Source organism: Sebastes fasciatus, chromosome 2, assembly GCF_043250625.1.
Source record: "Sebastes fasciatus isolate fSebFas1 chromosome 2, fSebFas1.pri, whole genome shotgun sequence".
NCBI lineage: Eukaryota > Metazoa > Chordata > Actinopteri > Perciformes > Sebastidae > Sebastes > Sebastes fasciatus.
The window spans coordinates 4398034-4424341 of record NC_133796.1 but is presented as its reverse complement, the minus strand read 5'-3'; the positions used below and the strand labels follow the sequence as shown (position 1 = coordinate 4424341).

Below are 26308 nucleotides of genomic sequence, written 5' to 3'. Positions count from 1 at the left end.
TGTTTTAGCGTTAGTGAATCTGCAGCTCAAAATATGTTCATCTTTGGAGGCCGACGTCCAATTTACAAACGTGTAGGTCTATATGACATTAAGATCTACATTAAATGCCAACTACACAATCATCCGGAAAAAGATAAGTTAGCAAATGTTTTTTATCGCGAGGGATCGCCTCGCTTCTCAGCATTGGACGCTTAATGGGTTGCTACTAGACACTCGGCTGACACCTGATTGGACGAAAGCTTCCCCTCTGCTCTCAACTTACCGGAACCAACATGGCGGCTCGTTTGGAAACTTTCTTCTCTTATTTCACGAAAATGTGTTTCTGAAAACATTTTATGGGAGAAATAAGCCGTGCGGTTGATATATCTGTTTTTATTTTGGATCCACAAGGCTTAGTTTAAAAGTTTCCCAGAAGTTTCCCGAGGCGGCGAGTCGCGCCGGATGCCTGTGATTTGCATAAAGTAGCCAAGACCTCCACTTTATGCAAATGAGGAGCGGACGACGTGACGGTCCGTCTCTCAAATTGCGACCGCCACGCTACCAGAATGCATTGCACGGCTGCTTAGATTGACAATGAATGGGAAGCGTGGAAAGGACGGAGCCTGTGGACACCTACCTTTACCCTTTCACCTTCCAATAACGGCCGACTTGCTGTCGGTGACGTCACGTTCCGAGGAAAAGTTCAGTGGATCGCCAAAGTTATTACAATTCATCCCGAGGTGGATGTGAACATCTAAACCAAATTTTACGGCAGTTCTACTATGATCTGTTAACATCGTCATTGTATGTAGCCTTCCTTTTGAAAGATGAACTTGTGTTTGAGCCACTTTTATACAAAATGTTAAATGTCTTAGATAAACATTTTAGTGGTTTTACCACAGAAGTAAAACAGGAATTAGACAACATGTTGGTTGGATCCTGCTCAGGTCAGTCAGGTCGCCTAATGATGACGTATTTAAAGCAACTGAGTCAAGAGAATCATGGGAAATGAAGTCCTATGTGCCGTTATCCTGTAATTTAACACTTGTGGCTGCTGTTCTGCAAAACTTTTACAAAACTTTTGCAGAACAGCAACTCGTCATTTTCACTCTCTGATGGTGCAACTATGACAGTGACTCTATCAACGAGTCTCCGGTACATGACCTTAACTGACCACTGTTTTTTAACTCATCAAGAATGATGTTTATGTTCTATAAAACCCCAGATATACAAACAAAATACAAAAAAATTACTTAAATATCTGTCACATTGTGTACAGTACAACGTGGTGGCAGAATGTGTTCGGTGCATGTTGAGGATTTTAGTTTATTTTGTATGACATAAATCAGAATCAGAATTAAACATTATTCACCAATTTATTTTGCCTACAGGCGTCAGAATAAAATAAAATAAAATAAAATAAGAAAACAATAGAATACACTTAGGTTACTTAAGCTAAAAATATTTTTTAAAAATTAGAAAAATAATGTATTTAGTGTACAGAGACTGACAACAACCATGACAAAGTTTATTCACAACCTCTTTTTTTGAGTGATATAAAACAATACTGAGAATATTAAAGCTATGTGCAGATAAATTATTATATTTCTTTTTTACAAACACCATATGTAGTTAAAGTGAGAAAAGAAAACATAAAACAAAACAAACAAAGAAACAAAGTTATAAAACAGAAGTTATATTCATTAAAAAAACAAATATTCTATAAGACCTAAAGTAAGATATAATGTTTCCATAAATAATACACCTTTAATTTATGGAGAAATGACCTCTGCTTGTAGATTTAATCACTCAGTTACACTGGAATTCCTGTTTCATCCCAAATCAATTTACTGAATTTTGAAATCAATAACTAAAATATTATAAAACATTTATATGCACAAAGTTGCTGCTGTATATGATGGAAGGGAAAGTGGATCACTGGGGAAAGTGATTCATGCAGGATTAGCTCTCAGATTAGCTTCTTGAATACTCAGAAGGATGCAGGAGATCTTATAATCATGCAGACAAACAACTGGAGTGAGTCCTGCTCTGTGTGTCTGGGAAATATAATATGTGAATGTATAATAAATGCGCTGTGTATTGACAAATCCATGGTGCTGTCCGTGGTGCTGAAGTAGCACATGAATTTGTAATTTTGACTTTTTCTCTGAGTCCCTTCTGTCAGTTCCGTCTTGGATCTATAATATTCTCTAAACTACACTGTAAAAAAATTAATAAATATATTATTTATAATAATAAATAAAAATAAAATAACGAAATGTTGTAGATTTACAGATATTTGCAGTAATTTAAAGGTTTACTCTTAAAATTACAAATAATATATTATTTTTATAAATATTATGTATATATGAATATTATGTTTTTGTAATGGCATTTTTTCTGTATTTATATAGATTTTAAATGTAATTTTACATTAAGTGTGAGGTAATATTTTATAGATTTTTCCTGTTCATGTCAATTAAGAAATGCATGTAAAATTACAGAAATCATTCAAAGTGATTTTCCATAAAATTCCAGGTCATTAAGCATGTGTTTAAAAAGTGATTTTATATTTTTCAATGGTAATAAATAGTATTCAAAAATGAAATTAACTGATTTAAAGGCAATTTACTGTAAATTATTGTAGACAGACAATTCAAAATAAGACTGTATCACGAGGAGCTAAAAAAAAAAGAATGATGCTCTGCTTTATTCCTCAACACGTAGTTTTCACATCAGACCTGACACACTGCTCTTCTGACCTATATACTGTATATACTGTATGACCCACTCTATTATTTGTACTCAGTAGCTATTTTTAAATCACAGTTATTATTCTGTGTTTATACCACATCTGAGCTCCCTCGCTTACTGCAACAACTTATTAATCCTGCATATAAAGCTTAATGTAGGCCAGAGGACAGATGTCTGTACAACGGTCAGAGAGGTCATAAAACACCTGGCTGTCTGCAACATGGCTCAATAAAGGTTATGCATTTAAAAAAATATTTACATTTTGTTTATTTGTTGTTTTTACAAGCTGAAGTAGCACAGCACCAATATTCAGCATCGTGTTATTGACGACCTACAGTATATCTCTGAGTGTACATTCAGCCCCATCGTCTGTGAACGAGAGATTAACATATATAAAATAAATATGATTTGATTCAGGATTTATGGATTAAATTGAAAGGTTGAATAATCAGTGATTTTGTTTAAGGTTGGAAACATACAAATTAAGCACCAATCGGTGCACGTAGTGGATCCAACATTCTGTAGCTTCCCAGCGGTGTTCGAATGTTTTAGCGTCAAAATGTTATTTCCCGTCAAGGTCTTCTTGAAACTTTTTCCCACATGACCTGACGTAGGTTTTTGCATGATGACGCTGCTACATGTACAGTATATATACATCCTTATAGTCAGTGTGAAGCTAAGCTGTACGTACTGCTGTGGATGCCACGTTAGTTTGGATCCAAAAGTCACACAATAACAGACAAACTAACCGATCGATGCAGCGGTAGACTCGCAACTCTCGTGTTCTGAGAAGTAAAATTACTGTTTTTGTGAATGTAGTCTGGTGGCTTTGATGACAGCGATGTAACAGTTTCAGTTCCCCGTCAGTAAGGGCCGTCTGACGGCGCGGTAAAGAGGTGAAAATGTTATAAATATAGCGTACACTTAAACTGATATAGATTTTTTTTAGGTGGTTCCACAGACGCTTTACCTCGGCGTCAGACAGCCCTTTACTGAAGCTGTTATACCGCTCTCTTCAAAGCCACCAGACTCCATTCACAAAAACAGTAATTTTACCTCATGGAACTCAGGAGTATACATACAACCCCCACTTAAAAAAAATCCCAAATAACTCTTATCCATAACCTTATTGATTAGCTTACTGTGGTAACAGCTGAGTAGGTTTTTCCATTTGAAAAAACAGAGAAGTATGCAGATGGACCCATCCTTTAACAAAGTCTTAAAGTGCTTTACAGAAAAACAAAGAACACACAAAGCAAACAAGTGCAGCAAAGGCAAATGGAAGCAAAAATAAACAATGAAAGCATAAAAAAAAGGAGCAAAAATATCTGAAACAACAAGAAAAGAACAGTAAAACCAGAAGAAACATATCTAATAAGTAATAAGTAAATACAATTCTAGTCAAAGGTGTCACAGGGTCATCAAACAGACAATGATTGTTTCCTCTTGGCGTCGTTTTTTAGATGCTGAAGGATCTGATGCGTTGCAGCAGCGTGACCAGTCCAGATAAAGAGACAACATTTCTGTGGACTAGAGACAATATTTGGTCAAACTATCCCTTTAATCATCTGTTACAGGATCAAATCATGTTTGAGCTACTGTACATGATTAAAACTCCCTTTTTATTTAGTCTTCCCTTCGATGAGAAGACGTTGGATAACCTTCTCTGCATTATTCATCAGATTATGACGTGCACGTGATGAGTAATATAATATATCTGCAGCATTCATAAACACAGAGCAGGATGGAGACAGTTCTCATGTGTCATAGTGATTTTTGCTTTGCATTTTACGTCATGTGACTAATTTCCAGATGTTGAAAATCACTGAGCATGAAAAATACCACTTGCAAACAGCTGGAACTGCTTTTTCCCCCCATCCCATTCATACATACATCATGTTGTGACCCTGACAATGCCGTCAGACCTCCAGAGTGTAATCTGCAGAGTTTGCTGCAGGCATCAGACAGATGTGCGTGCACGTCTTTGCCTCCTTAGATTTAGTTCAGGATCAGCGGTGATGTGGCTGACGTCCAGTTGTCCACAGTCCCGATTTATCAGAATCAGAACCAGCCAGATGCTGCTGGACTCATTAGATTAATCTGTCACCGGCCGGCCGCCTCGCTGCCAAACGCTCAGTCTGTATAAATTGTCTGACACAGTGACCTCAGAAAGTCTTCAGACTGACTGAGTTTGAACTCCTGGACTCACTATGCATCTGAAGTCTGAAGTATTAGTCTCTTTTAGATCCATAGTGCAGATGACTGGTTCAAATTTGTTAGTTTTATTATTATTTTTTCGGCATTTTGCATTTATTTGACAGTCAACAGTTCTGTCAGTTTGGACTCATTGCCTGCTCTCTGGAGCAATTCATCTGCTGAATATTTTTCATTTATTTCATTTATAAAATGTCAGAAAACAGTGAAAGAAATTCCCAGAGTCCAAGGTGACATCTTCAAATCGTATGTACCCAAATATATTTAATTTACAATAATATATATTTATCAGAGAAGCAGTAAATCCTCACATTTTAGACGGTGGAACCAGTAAATATTTGTCATTTTTGCACTACTCAAAGCACATAAAGCTAATAAAAAGTCTGCTCATCTTATTCCATCTTGGACATTTAATATTTTGCAGAAGGATGACATGTTTATACCTACATATGGTCTATTTGTTGAATCCTGTATTTGGATTTTTAACAGTAGAGATCACCTAAAGCACTACACACAACTCAAACAAGTTGTAAAACTCTGACATTAATTTCTATATCACATGGAAATGAATGTCTCGGAACATTAAAGAAATGCTATAGTGCTATAAATAAAATCCTTCTAGCCCCTTAGTAAAGATTAAGCCAGTACGAGCGGTGGTCATCCTGCACTTTTTGCAACTTACTTTATTTTACTGACACACAATGCATAAAGTAAAGTAAATTAGTCTACTCTTGGCCTCATGGATGTATGAAAACCTCAGACCTCCCCTCTTCATCCTTCCTCTTGAGCTGAGGATGTGTTTCCTGTCAGGTGGAAGTCCTGTTAGACTGTCTGCTGAGCTGATGTCTCCGCCCTCTCCGTCCTCAGATATGCTGTTGCTGTGGACCGGCTCCCTGCTCGCTCTGCTGTGCCTTCTGTCCTCCGGTCAGGTCCTCCACCAGCACGAGGGTCATGTACACCCTCTTCCACATCATGAGCTGCGCCGTCTCCTGCCTCATGCTGTCACGCACCGTCTCCGAGCTCGTCAGGGAAAATGTGAGCTCTGGATCTCATCCTGCACGACACAACATCACAGATATCAACTGATATATAACATACAGTTATATCCTGCTAGAGAGCTGGCAACAAAACAAGAGAACTGTATAATCATAGGTCCTGACACAATTAACTGAAACACAATCAGAGTAAGCAGCGAGCAAGAGGCCCTAAAGTTTAGCTCTGCAGTTCTTTTATACCTCAAGATGGTTTGTGATCATCAGTGGTCAGAAGAGGATGACAAACAACTGAGACACATTTTAAAGGGGATATATGAAAAAAATCACCCAGACAGACAGATACACATCTACATGGCTGCAGTGGTAGATATAATACAGGTTTTGTGTGTTTCAGGTGCCTTTCTTCAACATGGTGTGTGACCAGGCGCATGGCGGGGGCCACTGTGAGATGCTGGTGGGCTACTCGGCGGTCTACAGGGTCTGCTTTGGCACTTCTTGTTTCTACCTGATGATGGCGATCTTCCTCATAGACGTGAAGTCCAGTCAGGACTTCAGGGCGCTCATACACAACGGGTCAGTGCTGCAGAGTTTACCTCATCAAACATATACTGTATGTTCCTGCTCAGCAAAGCTTTTTAAAGGGACTATTTGTAACTTTCAGAAATGCTTGTTAACAGCGACACCTTTGGCCGTTAAGTCAACGAAAGTCAGCGTCGGGCTCGCGCTTGCTCGCTCTAAATAGACATGAACGAGCATCGCTCAAAACAGTGAGGCGACACACGTCAGCTAAAACCACAACATCACTCTATATTTCAGCTGCTTGGCAGTAATGTTAGCTGACCAGACCAAGGTCTCTCCATGAATCAATGCTGATCCTAGTGTTGGGTTTTCCTGCTTCAGCCCCGGGGCGAGTAACGTTATCGTCTCCCGACCGCAGCCGGAGTGAACAGGGAGACACTGGCACCCGATCGGAGACAATAACGTTTCTCTCTGCGGAGCCCCGTCACTTCACAAGACACGGGTAACCTCTGTTGGTCTGGAGGAGCTGCAGCAGTTATTTCTGCACAAAATCCACTGAACATTCACTAGATATTCTCAGAGCTAAACTAACTCTTCTGCAGTGTGGAGTGAGCGCTCATGCACGTGAGGTGGAGCGATAATGCGCGCGTTGTGTGAGTTTAGACAAGCAGGCAGAGGAGCAGTCTGAACAGCGTAGCCACACGTGAGCGTGCATATGCGAGCGTGCATGGGACACCGGTAGATTTCTACGTGTAAAAAGTTACAAATAGTCCCTTTAAATGTTGGTAATCATCAAACTGGTGTGGGTTGTTATACATCAGCCATTCCTGTTATGCAGCTACATTTCTTTGTTTTTGAATAACATAAGAATAGTGACATGTCTAAGTGTCAGGAAAACATATTGGCCAATCTCAGGCATTCTAATAACAATCCTAATGGGTAGACTGGTTTATACTGGTCTATAGACCGAACAGGGTGGAACATTTGGTGCTCAGTCAGCCATCTCTCTGTGAGGGATCCAGGTTAAGATAGCTAATCAAACATGTATTACATTTTTTTGATTTGACCAACTTTCTTCATAATTTAGCCGAACATGGTCGAACTTAAAGAGCGTGACAAACAGATTAATATCATGAAATATGGGGGAAAAAAAGACAAGTGAAAGTTTATGCTTATCTACTTTACTCCTTTAAATTCCTTCCCAAAAAACACACAGAAGATGATGAAAATTGTAAAAAATAACTGATAGTTCTTCCTAATATATATATATATATATATATATATATATATATATATGCGTATATATGCATATTTTATTATTTTGTGGCTTATAGTTCTTGTAGAAGTTGATTACTTTGCTCTGGGTGCATGGTCAAATCGAGCGCATGTACCAAAAAAAGATATTTTAATGTGCATTATTCTCTTTTTATGCTATAAAAAAGAACTTAATCTATAATTTAAGCATTTGATATTTGACATATTTTAAAGAAAATATGAGAAAGTAATTCATGGGGACAGAAATGTTGCTGCATTACAGGAATGACTCACATCGTTCAGAGTTATTCTGTGTTTTTATTTACAAGAACTCATGAACACATATATATATATTTTTAGAAATCCAGGACTTTTGTACTTGCACATGAAAATAACAGTCATGACTCAAAAAACAAAACAAAATTACTGTAAATAGCATAAATTAAAATTGTACATCTTAGAAATGTCATAAACGGCTGCAGACGTCACCTCCTTCCAGCTTCTTTGGAAACTTAATTCTACAAACAAATCCATAATAAACCTTTTCCCACATTCACCCTAAAACTCCCGAATGAGACTTGGGAGTTTTCTCTGAATTAGGTTGCAAAGATCTTTAAGTGATTTCCCTGAATGGACTTGATCCCATCCAGAACTGTCTCCTCCTCTCTCTGTAAATACACACCTGTCTTTAAATACCTCTCTCCATACGGTCTGTAGTGTTTTCTCTCTGCTGGGCTCACCTCACTCGGCCCGCTGCTCTATTTAAAGCTCTTTGTTGTCACACTTTCCATTGCAGTTGATTAGAGCCGTGACGTGGACTCAGATTAGGATTTGACAGACTGGATTGCAGGTCGTCCTCACTGGTACAAATCTACTTGTAGGGTAGGGAGTCTTAATCCACGGTGTCACGGTGAAAGGTCTCAGGGTCTTTGTTAAAGGTTACAGGTCTTAGTGGTCTGTAAGGGGGTCAGGGAGTGACCCAGTGCCCCGCTGAAACCTTGTACGTCCTCTCAGAGACCAGACAGAGACACATGGACATTAAGGGATTTAATTAAAGAAGAGTTACATGATTGTCCATAGTTAATCAAGATTAATCGCAAATTAATCTGTTCAAAATGTACCTTAAAGGGAGATTTGTCAAGTATTTAATCCTCTTATCAACATGGGAGTGGACAAACATGCTGCTTTATGCAAATGTATGTATATATTTATTATTGGAAATCAATGAACAACACAAAACAATGACAGATATTGTCCAGAAACCCTCACAGGTACTGCAAAATATGCTCAACTCATAACATGGCAAACTGCAGCCCAGCAGGGAACAACAGCACAACATCACTCACTTCCACGGTGCATGGAGAAGGGAAAAAGTCTGAAGAGGAAGACTTTATTGTCAGACCAACACGTTTCGGCTTGTGGCCTTCATCAGGGTGTTTCATCATGACCCTGTATACTATTTATACATGTACATGTATATGCAACATTTAGCCCAATGTTTTCAGACATTACTGATGTAAAAATATGACTTAATGGCATCAGAAAATATCAATAAGAAATTCAGTTGTTATGTGATGAGTGACAACCTCCAAAGCAGTCAAGCACTACACGAAATTGATTAACAAAACAGAGCATTATTTTGTTATTGTTTTGTATATTTGCTTTTATTTATCTTTTAGTATTGGCCAATCCTCATCTATTTTGTTTTATTTATTTATTTATTTATTTTGTTATTTATTATTTTCTTTCTTTCTTTCATGTTGTTGGATTTTCTGTTGTTTTGTGTTGTTAAATCCTTGAAATTCATTGAATTCAAAGTCATAAAAAAACAGAACAACATGATTTGCAAAAAGATGAATTATAATGTAAATAATACAATGTGCAAAACAAAGAATCTTTTAATTATTATTTATTATAATTTATTATAATTTATAATATATAATTTATAATTTATTTATAATTTATAATTTATAATTTATTATCTATTATTTGTTATCTATTATTTGTAACCCAGAGAGTTATGTTTATGCAACAAACAAGCAGAACAAAAAAAAATGAAAGAAAAATGTAACAAAACAGTGTAACTGTTGCAATAACTTAATGCAATGAGTTAAATAAAGTCTGAGTTTAAACTATTAATTGTTTTTATTTCTGTGTGTCTCAACCTGCAGCTTCTGGTTCCTGAAGTTCATCACTCTGCTCGGGATGTGCACCGCGGCCTTCTTCATCCCAACAGAGTCCTTCCTGCACGGTGAGACACTGAATCCATACTGAGAGTTAATGTGATGATGAAGATGATGATGAAGGTGTTAGTGCATCTCCCTCTGAGTCCTACTAGAGGGCAGCAGAGACCTGCTCTCTCTCTCTCTCTCTCTCTCTCTTTCTCTCTCTCTCTCCTGGTCGACTCTCTGCTGTGAATTATTGGATCATAAATCTCTGCAGCTTGATTTCACTTTGTTTGGTAACAATAAATCTGATGGTGATACAAGCCTGAGATCACAGCTGATTTATGATCCACAGCTTGTTCTCTTTATGTCTCTGCTCTCTGAAATAAATCAAATTATATGGTTATTTCTTTTCTCTTCTCTCTCTCAGCTTGGCATTATGTTGGTGTGGTGGGAGGATTTGCCTTCATCCTCATTCAGCTCATCCTCATCACTGCTTTTGCACACACCTGGAACAAGAACTGGTGAGTCAGAGGGTCATATACATCAAATATTACATCACTTTATATGTTAATACATGACAGAGGACATTTCTGACATCTGGTGATAGATTAGATACCATAAAGTGAATTATATGACACAACTGTGCACATACTGTTGTGTGCTTTTAGTCTGGTTTTGGTCTTTATAGTTGAAATTAAAAGGGAAGGGTGTCTCCGTGCACAAAACCAGCTCCATAAATGCTTTTCCCAGTTTGGTGTGGAAGAACTTGACCTCAACCCTCCAACACCACAAACTGTGAGCCAGACCTGTTCTCCCAACATCAGTGTTGGATCTCACTGATGCTCTGAATGAGAGTAAATCCCTGCAGCCGTGCAGGTTCAATATCTGGAGTAAAGACTGAAAGCAGCAGACCGGAGGCTGTTACAGCAGCAGATTAATGCTCATAGTTTTAGAATGAGATGTCGTCTAACCACATATGGGTATAATGTTTCGGGTGTCCACATACTTTTGATCTTATAGGCTACCTGACTTCATCACTATGCTGCAAACATATCGAATTGATTTGCTCATTGTTCACAATGGTCCAAGATACTGTGAATTACTGGATACGTTTCAGTGATGATCAGTCACAGGTGGACATTGCTTTATATCTTTAGGGGTCACAAGCCAAAAAGGTTGGTCTAATTACCAGTGGTGATAATAAAGGAACTTTGTCGCTACATGACTCTAAAGTTTGAGGTGAAGGAAACGTATTGTGGCGGCAGAAAAGGTTCAGTAGTTGGCTGGTGGGAGAGGTGATTTAAAGAGGACATATCATGAAAAATTCACTTTCTCAGTGCTTGTGTTCATACATCTGGGCATCTGGAGTTCCTACCAACCCACAAACTGTGACATAAGACAACCCAGACAGTTTTTTTTGTGGGCTGTCAGATTTGGCTCCCCTTCCTATGTCACATGCAGGCTCATTAGAATATATCGCCCACAGCTTGAGAACAATACTTTTGCAAAGGTGCACCATATTTCCCCCGCCAGCCAATCAGAGCAGACTGGACTTTTTCAGGAGGGGGTCTTAAAGAGACAGACGCTAAAACGGAGCGTTTCAGACAGAGGGTGAATACAGGTATATTCTACGACGGAGTATTAGGGCGATATTGAGGGGGAAAAAATCGGAGATTTCGAGAATAAAGTAATAATATTACGGGAAAAAGTCGTAATTGAATGAGAAAAAAGTCATAATATTTCAAGAAAAAAAAGTCATAATATTTCAAGAAAAAAAAGTCATAATATAACAAGAATAAAGTCATAACTTTATGAGAAAGAAAATAATTTCCTCCTCCACAAAAGAGACAGTTTCCCCATCAGGTCCATGTGGCTCTGTCTTCTTTTCAAGGTCCTGATACTGATGATGATGTGGTGCTGATGTGCCAAAAGATGAAGTATTTCATTGTTTGTGAAACCTAAACTAAAGTATAACTTCACAAGGTGCTCCACGTTCCTCATTTTCACACGCTGCTCTATTTCCCCTCTAAAATAACACGGAAAATTACTACTTTATAATATTCTGACTTTATTCTCGAAATCTCAGATTTATTTATTTTTCCTCAATGTGGCCCTAATACTCTGTCGTAATATTCAGACGGACACTATGAGGAAAATAAAATCATGTAAACATGTTCTAGTAGAAACCCAAAATACAAGTATGAACCTGAGGATGAGCACGATATGACCTCTTTAACAGACATCATGTATCTGCTGCGTACTGGTCAACATGTACAGTTCATTCATTCATATCGTCGCTGTCCAGTGAAAACTATGAATCTCGGCCAGGGCGTCCCCAGTTTGTGTCCAGATGGGGACCTCTGCTGCATGTCGTACATCGTCTCTCTCTTCCTTTGTTTCCTATCATCTCTTTGTCTGTTTGCTTTTTAACAATGCAAAATAATAATTCTAAAATAATAAATAACAAAAACAAAAACAACTGGATTATCTGAAACAATACATTGTCATAAAATAGAATTGTTTTCTTTGCTCGTGGAGACATTTTGGAGATACGTGGTTCTCAAAGGACAGTGATAACATGTTACTATATGGGCTCTCACTGCTTCTTATATATAATACAGTACATATACACATAGAGACTACAGCCTGGTTCACATCTGGAGAAGAGAGTCTCTCTTCTACGCTGGTGATGACGGATTCATCTGGTGTCCAGCCGAACTGAGTAAATCATACAGACTGACATCAGCAACATCTGTCCGCTCCGTCCCAACATCTGGAACTCTGGTTCTATTTTCAGTTAGTTGTGGATTTAATTTTTATTTATTGGTTTGCAGTTTTACTCCAGTGGTGATTTTTATTTCACACTTCCTTCATTCGTCTTTCTTATTTTCTATAATATATTATTTATTAATTCACTTCAGTCAGAGACACGTTAAAGAAGGAATTGATCATTTATTGCAAATGGTTATAGAATCAGATTTTGCGGAAAGGTTTTGCTCTTTGAATTGATTAATTGTTTGGTCCATGAAACATTAAAAAACAGCGAAAAAATGTCCATCACAACTTCCTAGAGTCCAAGATGATGTCTTAAAATAGCGACCAAAATATTCAGTTTAGTTATATATTTGTGCATATAAATAAAAATAAAAATAAAAATAAAAAAACAAAAGAGAAGAGATATACAATAACATGAATAAATGCACGGGTGGGTTGAAAAAAACAAAACGTGAGGGCTTGTAAAATTAACCCACCTAACACTGAAATTAAAGACTGTATTACATTTACAAACATAAATTAAATATCTGTAACATATCTGAAAGAAAGAAAAAAAAATACTATTTCCAAACAAGAAATGTTAGAGATAAAAAGACAGGAAGTTTACTATCTTATATGACAACAGAAAAGCATCAAATCCTGACATTTGAGAAGCTGGAAACAACAAATGTTTGGCATTTTTGCTTAGAAAATAAATACAAAATACATTTTATTTACCATTATCAAAATATTTTCTGATCAGTAAATCGACTAATCAATTAATCGACTAATCATGGCAGCTCTAATTAAATATTTTATAATAATAAAGAGTCAACAATAGCAAAGACTTCAGTGGTCAACGCTCCGTTTGTTTCTTTATTTGTTTGTTTTTATGTTTGTTTACTTGACATCTCGTCCTCTCTGCGTCGTCCCTGTCATGTCCTCATTCGTCCAGCTTGACTCGTCCCCAGACAGCCAGCTTGTCCCAGATGTTAATTACTGCGTTCCAGCTGTTGTTGTTGAGCCGTCGGTCTGTCTCTCTCTCTCTCTCAGCCACTTCTGAACTGTGACACACGGCAGAGTTGTAGCTACAACTAAGAGGATTTATTCATTCAGGACCTTTTCCAAATCAAACACGCATAAAATAGAAATCCTCTTATTCCGTCTGCAGTGGGAAAGACTAAAGTCTACTCTGTCCCTTCTGGGTTTGCAGGTCAGAAGACAACCTGCTCCTCTTTGTGTATACGTGCTTTTCCTTTTTACAGCTCCAACACTCAATGGTCAGATTTCTGCTAAACGCCTCCACATCATGAGCTTCATGGTGTAATATTTGTCTCATTATCTCCTGTAACTTCTTAACTTCAGTGCTGTGCTTTGTGCACTTTGTTACTTCGTATGTTGAAGTCATTGTCAGAGAAAGATAAAGACGAAAAACTGGACTTTTAGACCCACAGTGTAGAAACACGTGGAGTTTGTTGCGTGGGCTGTTGACAGATTTTTAGCTGTCAGATTAAGAAAAAAAAATAAAAATAGAATTACCGCCTCACGTTTATCTGCCTCCGTCAACCAATCAGGTTGCAGTTTACATCCGTGTCTGTCCAAAATAATCATCACTTCATCATTCTATCCTGTTAGACATTTGTCATAATTAGTGTATGAACTCTTGAGTTACGGCCAAACATGTGTTTTTATGAGATCACAGTGACCTTTAACCTTTGATCTCCAAAATCTAATCAGTTCATCTTTGAGTCCAAGTGGATGCTTGTACTCAGGACATTCCAAGAGATATCACGAGAATGGGACAGACGTGAGGTCACAGTGACCTTGACCTTTGACCTTTGACCACCAAGTTCTAATCAGTTCATCTTTGAGTCTGAGTGGATGTTTGTCCCAAATTTGAAGAAATTCCCTCGAGGCAGTCCTGAGATATCGTGTTCATAATAATGGTGCAGACGGATGGACAACCTGAAAACATAATGCCTCCGGCCACGGCTACAGCCGGCGTGGAGGCATAAGAATCTGACTTGATAACTCGTAGTGACCCCTAATCTCTATAAACAGATATCTGCATGAATGCCAAATCTGTAGACAACGGGACAAGATTTTAGTAGCCTATCGGAAGTAGTTTCTGTTTGTAGTCCGAGTAGTATTGACCAGTCGTGTTGGAGCAGGCTTTGGTTGAATGCAGGTAAACAGTCCGTCTGGAGAGCAGAAGAGGAGGAACGCATTGGCTGGAATGCAAACTGGGGACCCACCGGCTATCGTCTGATGATGACTAACGTCGTAAACGGAGTCTCTCAACTCCATTCTCGCATCTCAGATGCTAATCAGACTGTAAACGATGACGGTGTATGGAGAACGGAGGATGTCTTTACCCGGATAGCCGTTATCCGAACCCGATCTCATGGGAAGGCGTATAAATAGCACGACATTAAAAGGACATTACTTGTGTCATGAGAACGCATTTTAGTCTTTCGTTTTTCGCATGTCATTTGTACGCCATGCAAAACTACTTAGTTAGGTTTAGGAAAAACATCATGGTTTGGCTTACAATAAGTCACAAACGTCACTAAATCAAATAACTCCACAACACTTTGAGACATGAAGATCAGTCTCCTGGTTGAAAGTTCTGTGTTTGTTGGACTCATCCACCTCCCCTCCCTCCCGACCACCAGAAGCGGTCTTTCTCAACTTTTATTTTATATCACTAGCTCTGAGCGAGGCATATTTACGTGTGTACATTGCAGTCAGTACAGACTACATGAAGTGCAAATGACACACCAAAAGCAAGAACGTCATCCATATTGCACGCAAAATGACTTGCTAATTACGTCATTAGTCATTCCTGCGCCATTTAGTGTGACCGGGCTGGTTATCCGGATATCTGCTGGCTACATTGGACCCCCAGAAATATTGTTCATTGCCCCCAGAGGCTAAATCGGCATCAGGCCGATAAACTCAGCAACACATAGACTGCACCAATTTCTATTTGAATTTTATCACTTTTATCAAAACAGTTTGAAAGATGTTTTAATTGCATAAAAAAGCTACACATTGTGACTTTAAGATGCAATCAGACTGCATGAATTCTCATTTTGGAAAGAAGCCCTATCAACGTTTTTCCGTTCAACTAAGTTCAGTAATCTGAGAAAAACAAGGAAAATGCTCATAAAAATATTAAGAAATCATCTTGATTTGCACCATAAATAAATCACTTGTGAACTAAATCTATGGCAACATTTATTGAAATCTGCGAACAGGTTTTTCTGATATCAAACAGCTCTAAAAACATTCAACCCCCTCTGTGAAGATAACATTATTCTAACACTTCAGGTGTGTTTCTCTGACAGAGATGAATATGTGTGATGTGTGTGGTGAATCTGAAACGCTCCGTCTGTCCTCGCCTCCCTTCTCAGGTTGACCGGAGCAGCAGAGAACAAGCGTTGGTATCTGGCGGTGACGTGCGCCACCCTCTTCTTCTACACCATCGCCACCATGGCCTTCACCTTCATGTACAAGTACTACACGCACCCCATCGCCTGCCACTTCAACAAGGCCCTGCTGTGGATCAACCTGGGCCTCTGCGGCCTCATGTCCTTCATTGCCGTCACGCCGTGCGTGAAGCAGAGTGAGTCAACGAGAAAAAACACACTCGCACGTCTGTCTGTCTGTCGTCGCACCTCGGCGGTGGAATAACACTTAAGTCCGTCTGCAGCTATGCAAACATCCCTCTCTGTTGAAATCAGAGCTGCTGCAGATAATAATAATTAGATGTAATATCATCTGGTTCTCCCTTTAAAGCATCCTGCTCTGTCTGCACACGTCTGGCTTACAGAGGTGGAACAATGTACATTTACTCACGTACTGTACTTAAATACATCTTTGAGGTATATTTACATGAGTATTTCCATTTTATGCCACTTTATACTTCTACTCCATTACATCTCAGAGGTAATATTGTACTTTTTACTGCACTACACCTGTCTGGAAAATAGTTACTTTGCAGATTAATGAGTTCATTCTTGACCTTGGAAACAATCTCACCACTAGGTCCATTTAGTAGCTCTTCTGGGGGCTTTTGATCATATCACATGATCTTCATCAGCAGATGGATTTTGCCCAGTTTTGTCCAGTTGTTGTAGAAATGTATAATAAAAAAATAAAAGTATGTAGAGTTTTAGACATTTTTCTCATCGTGTAGAGAAGCTTCAGTTGATCTGAATACAGGATATCAGGTTTCGACCCTGTAGGGTAAAAAAATATCTTATATTTTATTTATTATATTATTTGTAGGGCTGTAATTGTGATTAATCGCACAATTTCTTTCTGTTCAAAATGTACCTTAAAGGGAGATTTGTCTTGTATTTAATACTCTTATCAACATGGGAGTGGGCAAATATGCTGCTTTATGCAAATGTTATGTATATATTTATTATTATAAATCAATTAACAACACAAAACAATGACAGATATTGTCCAGAAACCCTCACAGGTTCTGCATTTAGCATAAAACAATATGCTCCAATCATAACATGGCAAACTGCAGCCCAACAGGCAACAGCAGCTGTCAGTGTGTCAGTGTGCTGACTTGACTATGACTTGCCCCAAACTGCATGTGATTATCATAAAGTGGGCATGTCTGTAAAGGGGAGACTCGTGGGTACGCATAGGACCCATTTACATTCACATATCTGGAGGTCAGAGGTCAAGGGACCCCTTTGAAAAATGGCCATGCCAGTTTTTCCTCGACAAAAAGTTTGGGGCATCATTTAACCTCCTTTGCGACAAGCCAGTATGAGATGATTGGTATTGATGGATTCTTTAGGTTTTCTAGTTTCATATGATAACAGTATCTTCACTCTTCACACAAGTTGTGTTAATGCATTTAAGAAATTAGTGGCGTTAAAACGTATTTGCGTTATTATTGCATTAACTTTGACAGCCCTCATCTTTTCTTTACTAGTTCATTGAAACAATGAAAATTACGCAGATTTTCATCCGGATGTTTTAAAAAAATAAACACAAATTCCTGAATTTTTCTTTTAAAAAGTTCAAACTAAATATCAGGAACCTGATTAACATGTACATGTTAAAGACTCTCTGAAAGGAACCTTATTTCTTCATCAGTTCTTCTCACTGTCATTAGTGTTACTTGTACATTGATACACTGAGTTCATTTACAGTAATACTTGTTTAGATGTGATAAAGGACTAGAGTACGTTCTCCACCACGGCCTGCTTGTGAAGTGTGTGTGCATCAGTGTGTGTCTTGGGGGGTATTAAACATTATAGTGTGTATTCTGACTCTCTCTCTCTCTCTTTCTTTCTCTCTATAGAGCAGCCTCGGTCGGGGCTCCTTCAAGCCTCCATCATCAGCTGTTACGTCATGTACCTCACCTTCTCTGCGCTGTCCAGCCGCCCGCCGGAGAAAGGTACGCTAACTAACCAGACACAGAGCAGATCTCTGCAGCTCCACTGGGTCTCTGTCCAGTGTTAACACTGACACACAAACCTCTAACATGAGCACACTTTCCATGGTTATTCTATATGTTAATTAAAAGAGAAACATTTGGTACAGGAAATGCATGCAGCCCACTTCACTTGCAATCCTCTCTTTTGATTATTTACATGACTTTTGTATGTACTTATAATGCTTATTGAGATTCCTTCAATAAGACTCTAGTTTGTTTTTTAAATCTCACCTGCACAACATGCTTCTTTTTTCCGTTTCTGCTTCTTTGTTTTATTGTGCAAATACATAAATCAAAACCAGATTAATAAATTAAATCAAATGATTGCAAGTGAAGTGAACACTGCAGGTTTTTCTTTCTTTAAATCTGCACTAATCAATATTCTTATATGAACAATGGGTTAAATGATTACTCTATGAGTAATATGAAAGGTGCTGCTCATAGAGACAAACCCACGGAGAATTGTAACCAGACTCTGCAGCTCCCCTCAGCTCTACAAAGCATTTTAGCATCTTTCAGCTCATTGTTTTGTTTTTTACAGCCTTTGTTGTTTCAGTTCACTCTCACCGCTCTTTTCAGCGTAGTTTTCTAGACTCAGCAGGCAGCGGAAAAGCTCTGATAAAACCATAGAACGTTACCTGAACAGGGGCAAACAACAGACATGAATTTAGCAACTAGCTCGTGAACAAAGTGGAACATTTAGCAGCTAAAGAATTAGATATCCTTTTCAGTCACAGTAAACACATGCTTAATGTTGTTAATTAAACAAAAACATTTGCTTAGGTTCTGACAATGAAAACACTTAGTTAGGTTTAGGAAAAAACAACATGGTTGGGCTTGAGATTCCGATGTTTTTACAGTGAAAATGTGACTTGACGTTGTGAAGACGGGACACGAACAAACAGCTGACAGTAACATTAAAGTGAAACTTAACGCACAGGACACGAGTAGTGGTCTCCTGGATGAAAGCTGCCCTGTGTGTCTCTTTCGATATTTTTAAACTTCATCACCACGGCACTTTTCTCTGAGCGTTTACTGTTGCCGTGGATGGGTTTAATTAATGGAATGCCTGGTGCGTCTCATACCGCCGCTAAAGGGTGCCTTGTGTGCATCACTATCAAACGCCGCCGGTCGTGATAAAGCGTCTGTATTTGATGCCCTGTTCATGAGAACAGACTGGCTCTTAGCCAGCATGGATTGGAGGAATGATAACAGCAACCAATCACTTTCAGTGCAGACGTGTGAACTGATCTAGACTTGAAAACAATCTGAACCTCTCCTTTATTTTCACCACCAGATAAAAACCTCTTATTGTGAAATGTTTGTTTGTATCTCATCATCCTGTCCTACTTAAACTTAATACTGAAGAGCCCCCCCCCCCCGCCATGATAAAATCCTCTATAATTTGCCTTTACTTTGCTCATAATGACTCACCTGTTGGCTCCAGGTAAGACAAAGAGCCTCCACATGACTGAGACATTAGTGCCGAGGCTTGTCAAAGGCCCCCCGTCTTATCCGGAGTTTACATCGTAATGGCACGCATGCAAATAAAGACGTACACACACACGTATACACACACAGAGATAATCTGGGATGAGATGTGCTCTGACATGCTGGGCCTGCTGGGCCGGTGGCCTGCTGGGAGGGCAGACAGAAGGATATTTGTTTCACATTCCTCATGGATCCATTGACAACATAATAACAGGAATACGGCGAGGCAGCGTCATTACACGTGTTCTCTCACACAGCCCGCCCTGTTCAACAGATGCATTGTGTATGTCTGCCTGGTAAAGAGTAATCTATACGTCTTCATTATACGGCTGAGGAAAGGTCGGACTACACAAGAGGTCAAAGGAAAAACACACAACAAAACACAGCAGCTGTTCACCGTTTGTTGGTGTATTTTTCTTATTCTTGTACTTTAACTGGCCAAGATCATGTTGGCAGGGCAGATATTTACACCTGTCATAATGGCAGGAAATGTTTCTGAGATGTAAAACATCATCAGGCGTTGGTGTCAGATTTAAAGAGGGTGGGCTACTTCCTATAGCTGTCATGTTGCACCTTTCAACAATTCAAAGCAGAAGCAAAGAGAAAATACATTTCCTTCAAAACATATTTTGTTTAGTTGTATGGGAACATCATTTTATGAGAGACAGGGTCGTCCGCAATGCACCTTTACAGGCCGCGGCTCATTGGCTGCAGTTCATTTTGCTGCTGTATGTTGGAACAAAAGGTAATTTGAAGACATCACACAGACTCTTTTCACTGGTTTCTAATGTTTTATACGTATGTGGTGATACTGATTCCCCAGATTTCCGCTGATTGGGAAGAAGAAGCCTGAGAACCAGTTCACAAAATAACAAAATAAAGCCTGCAAGCACAAACTCTTCTCATGAACAACACTAAGATCAAAATCACCCTCAATCAGAAAAGTTAAGACAGCAAAGAAAGTCCAAAAGGGCCTAAAGATCAGACTTTCTGGCTGAAATGAGGTCAGCATTACAGTGAGGACGGATCTGAATGACCTGAGTGTGAAGTTCCTCACCTCTCTTAAGCCCTAAAGAAAGGGGCGTCGTCACACTCTGATTGGCCGAGAGGGAAATGCACCAAGCTGCTCTTAATTGTTAATTAGAAGCCATCAGTCCCTCACACCTTGAGCATCAGGTGATCTGAATAAACCGCCAATCAACTCAGGGGAGTTGTGGCATTCAGCTAAAATTATATGGGAAAAGAGAAATGACAGCAAGTACCAAAGAATGAGGGACTGCTACATATATAGACCATGGATGGATCCATCCATCTATCTATCCATCCGCAACCGCTCATCCCGTTAGGGGTCGCGCTGGAGCCGATCCCAGCCGACATTGCCTGCATGTCTTTGGACTGAGGGAGGAAACCGGAGTACCCGGAGAAAACCCACAATAACAACATGCAAACTCCACACAGAAGGACCCAAAGCCGGATTCGAACCTGTGACCCTCTAGCTATGACACTCCAGTGCTAACCACTGCACCACCATGCAGCCATAGACCAAACAATTGATCAATTTATCAAAAATATCTGCAGATTAATCAATGATGCAGTCTAGTTGCAGTCCAATCAATTCAAATGGTGACCCAGAATCATATCAAAATCAGAACATCCATAAAAACGTCTCAAACCATTCATGCAACATAACACTAAACATTATGCTAAACAGCTAACGGTGCTAGCCACAGCCTGAAGCTATGTATTTAGCGGTATTGCATCAAAAATATTGTAATTAAGTACAACTGAACGCTGAATAAGACATCTACAGGCGACCAAAAAGGTTATAATTAACTTTCATGAAGTGAAAACACACTGTGAAAGGGTTAAAGTTGTAAGACAAAAACACGGAAAACTCCCAGACCGGACAACGCCGTGGTAGCGACCTGTCAGTCACAAGGTAGCCACGCCCTAAAGCATCCCCTGCCTTATGGTCTATTTGACTCTAAATGGGACCATCATTTACTAAATGAACATCATGCTGTATTGAAGAAGACTTGAAACTAGCGATTGAGACCATAAACTCATGTTTACAATGTTTACTGAGGTAATAAATCAAGTGAGAAGTAGGCTCATTTTCTCATAGACTTCTATACAATCAGACTTCTTTCTGCAACCAGATGAGTCGCCCCCTGCTGGCTGTTAGAGAGAATGCAGGTTTAAAGCACTTCAGCTTTGGCTTCACTTCTTTAATCTTGATAGTTATTTAAGTTATTTCTACTCTCCTGATTTCCTTTTGTATCTAACATGCTGTCATCCACAGAGGCGTCCTGTCTGCCTGTGTGAGTCTGTGTGGGTGTACAGTATATGAGTAGGTGTGTGTGTCAGAGTCCCGGGGCAGCGCAGGACATTGTAGCAACTTGTTGAGAAAGTATGCACTCAGAGTCGGTTTTAAAAACACCTTTTCACCACCGCAGACTCTGAAATTAAACACACACACACACACACACACACACACACACACACACACACACGGCTCTGTAATATTTAATTTCCACCTACTGTTGCTGAGTTTCCTTTCTCAGCCGATTTAATTCAGGTGTTCGTCACCTGTCACGCTCACACCTCCAGGGGAGAATCTGTGTGTGCGTTATAGACAAAGAGATCCATCCTCGTTACTGTCTCCTGAGGTCCGTGTTTGCCTAGACTGTCCCCGGAAGGCTTATTCTGCTCTATGACCTCACCATGACAAACACACACACACACACACACACACACACACACACACACACACACATGGTAATCCTCGTGTTTCTGAGAGGAAGAATTAGTCTGGAGTTCAACTGAAAAGACAACTCAAAGTGCAGGACATGTTCTCTCCACCCTGACGACTCTTGACCTGAGTGTGTGTGTGTGCGTGTGTGTGTGTGTGTGTGTGTGTGTGTGTGTGTGTGTGTGTGTGTGCGTGTGTGCGTGTGTGTGTGTGTGTGTGTGTGTGTATAATACAGTCTGAGTCCTGTAATTAGCCAGTGTTTTCACTGAGTTCAGGTCCCCCCCCCCCCCACACCAACACCACCATCACCACCACCACACAAACGCAAACCTTCTCTCAGGAATCTGCAGCCGGCCCTGTTGTTGGAGGTTGGGCTGGATTTGTGAGTGTTAGTGTGTTGGTGCACATGCATGCACATGTGTGAGCATACAGTACATATTTGTGAGGACTCGGTGTGTTCTTACACTACAGAGTGTCCAGAGGGTGAGTCTGTACAGAGACAGAGAGACCCAGAAGGGAAAAGTGCAGCTGAGACCTCTTTTTTTTTACAAGAAGGACAGGAATTTCTCTGGAAATGAAACGAAGGAGAAAGAAATGACTCTTGACCTGCATGTGAGACCTTTCCTCTGTGTTGATGGCATTAAAAAAGCAAAACACAAAGAAGCTATGCATTTTGTTCCTGTTGTGGGGAACAAGATTAACGCCAGATAAGACTTAATTTAGATTGCATAAATTAAATTTCTCATACCGGTGGACCCCCCATGAGTTCGGGGTTAAGATGCTGCCCATAAACTCCAGCTGAGGACTCTCGTTACATCACTCTTTCTCACTCTTTCCTGTCATCTCCACACGATTGCTGTCCAATAATAAAAGCATAAATTATTGTTTGTCTTTTTGTTATTCTACTAACTAAAAGTAAAGTAAATATTTGGTTAAATGACCAGTCTGATACGGTCTGTTTAAATTAGTGACATCATCTATGTACCAGTCAGGATGGCCGAGCGGTCTAAGGCGCTGCGTTCAGGTCGCAGTCTCCCCTGGAGGCGGGGGTTCGAATCCCCCTTCTGACAGACAGTGTTTTTCACTAATATGATATTGGTGAAACCTTGACAAGTAAACTGCATGTCCGTTTCTACCATGATCTCTACAGTCATACGAAGCAAGATTTGCGGTTAGCAAGGTAATTTCAGGGTTAAAGCTGAAGTGAACGGTCGCTATATCATGGCAGTAGTACATGAAACAGGTAACCTGACAAAAATCATGTGTCCTCCGGTGCTCCTAACGGCATCTGCAAGATTTCACAGACTGTAGGAAAACAAGCAGTAAGAGCTGATCTGCTGTCCAGCTGCCGTCTATGAGAGCCGGCTGTCAATCACTCGCGAACTCCGACCAAACGGTCAAACTAGGCAGCGCTGATCAAATATGAATCAATATTATGTTACGTTAATGCCTATTTCTCTCCTCAGATGTTCTCAGAATCATCTTGTAGTGCACGGTTTAGCTGTAACATGAGAAAGTTTGTGACGCCGCCGCCATTGTGAAATCTGGTGAAGGAACTCCAAGTTCTGGTCACATGACCGGAGCACAGCCAATAGGAACGCTCTCTCAATGAAATGACCTGTGATTGGTCAAAGTCTCCCGTCACGGGCTAGATGTTCTAAAGCCTGAAAACAGAGCCATGAGGAGGAGCAGAAGTCTAGTTATCTCTCAGAACACTTGAATTACAATATGCTGAAAGGTTATTATGGAATTTTTGCCCAATGATGCCAAAAAAATATACTGCCTTCTGCCACTTTAAATATGCAAATGAGGCATTATTTAATGCAGTGGTTCTCAACCTAGGGGTCGGGAACACCTACCTAATTATTCTGTGGGGTTGGTTCTCAAAAAGGTTGAGAACCACTGATCAAATGCTAACTTCTGGTTAATTTGTGAATTTAAGAGAAATCTACAGACACAAATAGACAACATGTAGTAAAAAAGAAAACCTAAATGTGTATGTTGGATGTTTAATCTCAAAACTCTGCGACCCTGAATAGGATAAGTGGTTACAGATAATGGATGGATGGACAGAATCTAAAAAATGACCAGTGCATTAATACAATGTTTTTGCCTGTAATATATTGCCTTAACTTAGAAAAACTGGATTCACAATGATGTCTGACTCAAGATATCACGTTTTATATCAAACTGCTTCATTTGCTTTTAAATGGTGTTTACTGGTTTCCCTTTGGAAAGCAACACTAACTACCACTACTTGTTTTCCAGAGAAAGAGACTATAAAAAGAGGTTTTCCCTGAACGACAGTGTGATGAAGTTAACGTGCTGCGTTGTTGTCTGTGTCAGTGGTTTATCAGGGCATGAACATGACCGTCTGTTACCCCAGCGTGGGACAAGATGGCATCCAGAACGAAGGCAACGCTGTGGCCATAATAGGAGCCGCCATCATGTACTGCTGCGTCCTCTTCGCATGGTGAGCAGACTCTTTATCTTTCAACACAATGTGCATGTAAATTAATAAAATGTCATGATACAACATAATTAAATGTAACTTCTCTCCCTCAGTAATGAAGCCTCCTACCTGGCGGAGATGTTCGGTCCGTTCTGGATGATCAAAGTTTACCGCTACGAGTTCCAGAAAGCAACCTGCTGCTTCTGCTGCCCCGAGGAAGAGGAAGGTTCGTACCGATGCTGTTAACATGACATAAATGTCTCCTTAAAGGTGCTATGTGTTGTGTTTTTACAGCAATAAAGCACCCGTTATCTAATATTAAGACAGACGGACGCCAGACAAGCAGGAGGTTCAGGAGCAGAAAAGTTCTGGTATTTGGTTTCCAGGCAATTCAAACTATTGCACCTCTAAAGTTGCAATCCTGAAGTTCTCCCTTTTGTTCTCTTTGATGGCGTCTATGGCGATAATCTGTAATTGCAGGTGTTTTTTGGACCTTTCTTCCCAGAGATCCAAACACTGTGTTCCCGGGAATATCAGTTTGTATTACTGCAAATGCAACGGCTTTCACCAGTGGGCCATATAGGCTCAATCATCATTGGGTTTCCTCATTTGGCGATAGATAGTGACTTAACAGATATTTATATAAATGAAAATCTTCTATATTATTACTTTAACTTACTTGGTTTGCAAAGACAGTTGCTGGACAGGAGAGCAGGCAAAATGTCAATATCAGAAATAAAAAGGTTTCATCATCGACTGGACAAAAACATGTATTATTATTATTATCATGGTAAATTGCAAATTATCTAATAATAATATAAACATAATAATAACTATTAATAGATCACTTCATACAAGAGATGTAGCTCAAAGTGCTTTACTAAAAAAATGCAACACATTTAAACAAAGTCAGATAGACAATAATATGAGATAATAAAAGACAGTAGATGCTTAATAAATACAGTATATAAGTGAGATTAAAAACATGTTCCCACTGACGTGATGTAACCTCCTGAAAGTGTCTAAAGGTTTGCAGTAATTAGTCCCAGAGAATTCAAAACTTTGGCCAAAGTTTGAGCCGTGTGGAAGAAGACAGCTCGCTATTAAACATGCATGTAAAGAATGCTTTGAATGGGAATGTTTTTAAATATTTCAAACATCAGCTTTGCACGTGTTTTATGAGGGACGAAATACAATAGGCCTCAAGAATACACACAATGCATTATGGGTAAGAAGCACTGAAAGTTAACTTAACCAAGACACATTGAAAAATCTAAATTAGTTGCTGCAACCAGAACATCCTTTGGAAAACAAATAGACTTTTATATCAAAGAGATTTCTTTGAGCGTCCATTAGAGGGTTTTTAAGAGCGAAGTGTGTACCATATATTCAAAAACTGTTTTAAACAAACTGACATCTTTAAACAGAATATAAAATCGCAGATGGACAGCACATGTAAATATTGTGTTCCTAAAGTCTGTAAGTGTGCTCCAAACACCATCAGAT

The 26308-nt window shown here is 39.4% G+C and overlaps 1 protein-coding gene and 1 non-coding gene across 2 annotated transcripts in view; both read left to right on the top strand.

Moving 5' to 3' along the window:
* serinc4 (serine incorporator 4) overlaps window positions 1-26308 on the top strand; it is a 31287-nt gene that overhangs the window by 2629 nt on the left and 2350 nt on the right. Inside the window, exons 2-9 of the mRNA XM_074659620.1 lie at window positions 5815-5982; window positions 6337-6515; window positions 9887-9966; window positions 10311-10404; window positions 16054-16265; window positions 17973-18068; window positions 24697-24823; window positions 24916-25028. Coding sequence (XP_074515721.1) covers window positions 5815-5982; window positions 6337-6515; window positions 9887-9966; window positions 10311-10404; window positions 16054-16265; window positions 17973-18068; window positions 24697-24823; window positions 24916-25028 — 1069 coding nt within the window. The remainder of the gene's footprint in view (window positions 1-5814; window positions 5983-6336; window positions 6516-9886; window positions 9967-10310; window positions 10405-16053; window positions 16266-17972; window positions 18069-24696; window positions 24824-24915; window positions 25029-26308) is intronic.
* Window positions 23338-23420, top strand: trnal-cag (transfer RNA leucine (anticodon CAG)). Its single transcript has one exon. It is a non-coding gene; the product is annotated as a tRNA-Leu (tRNA).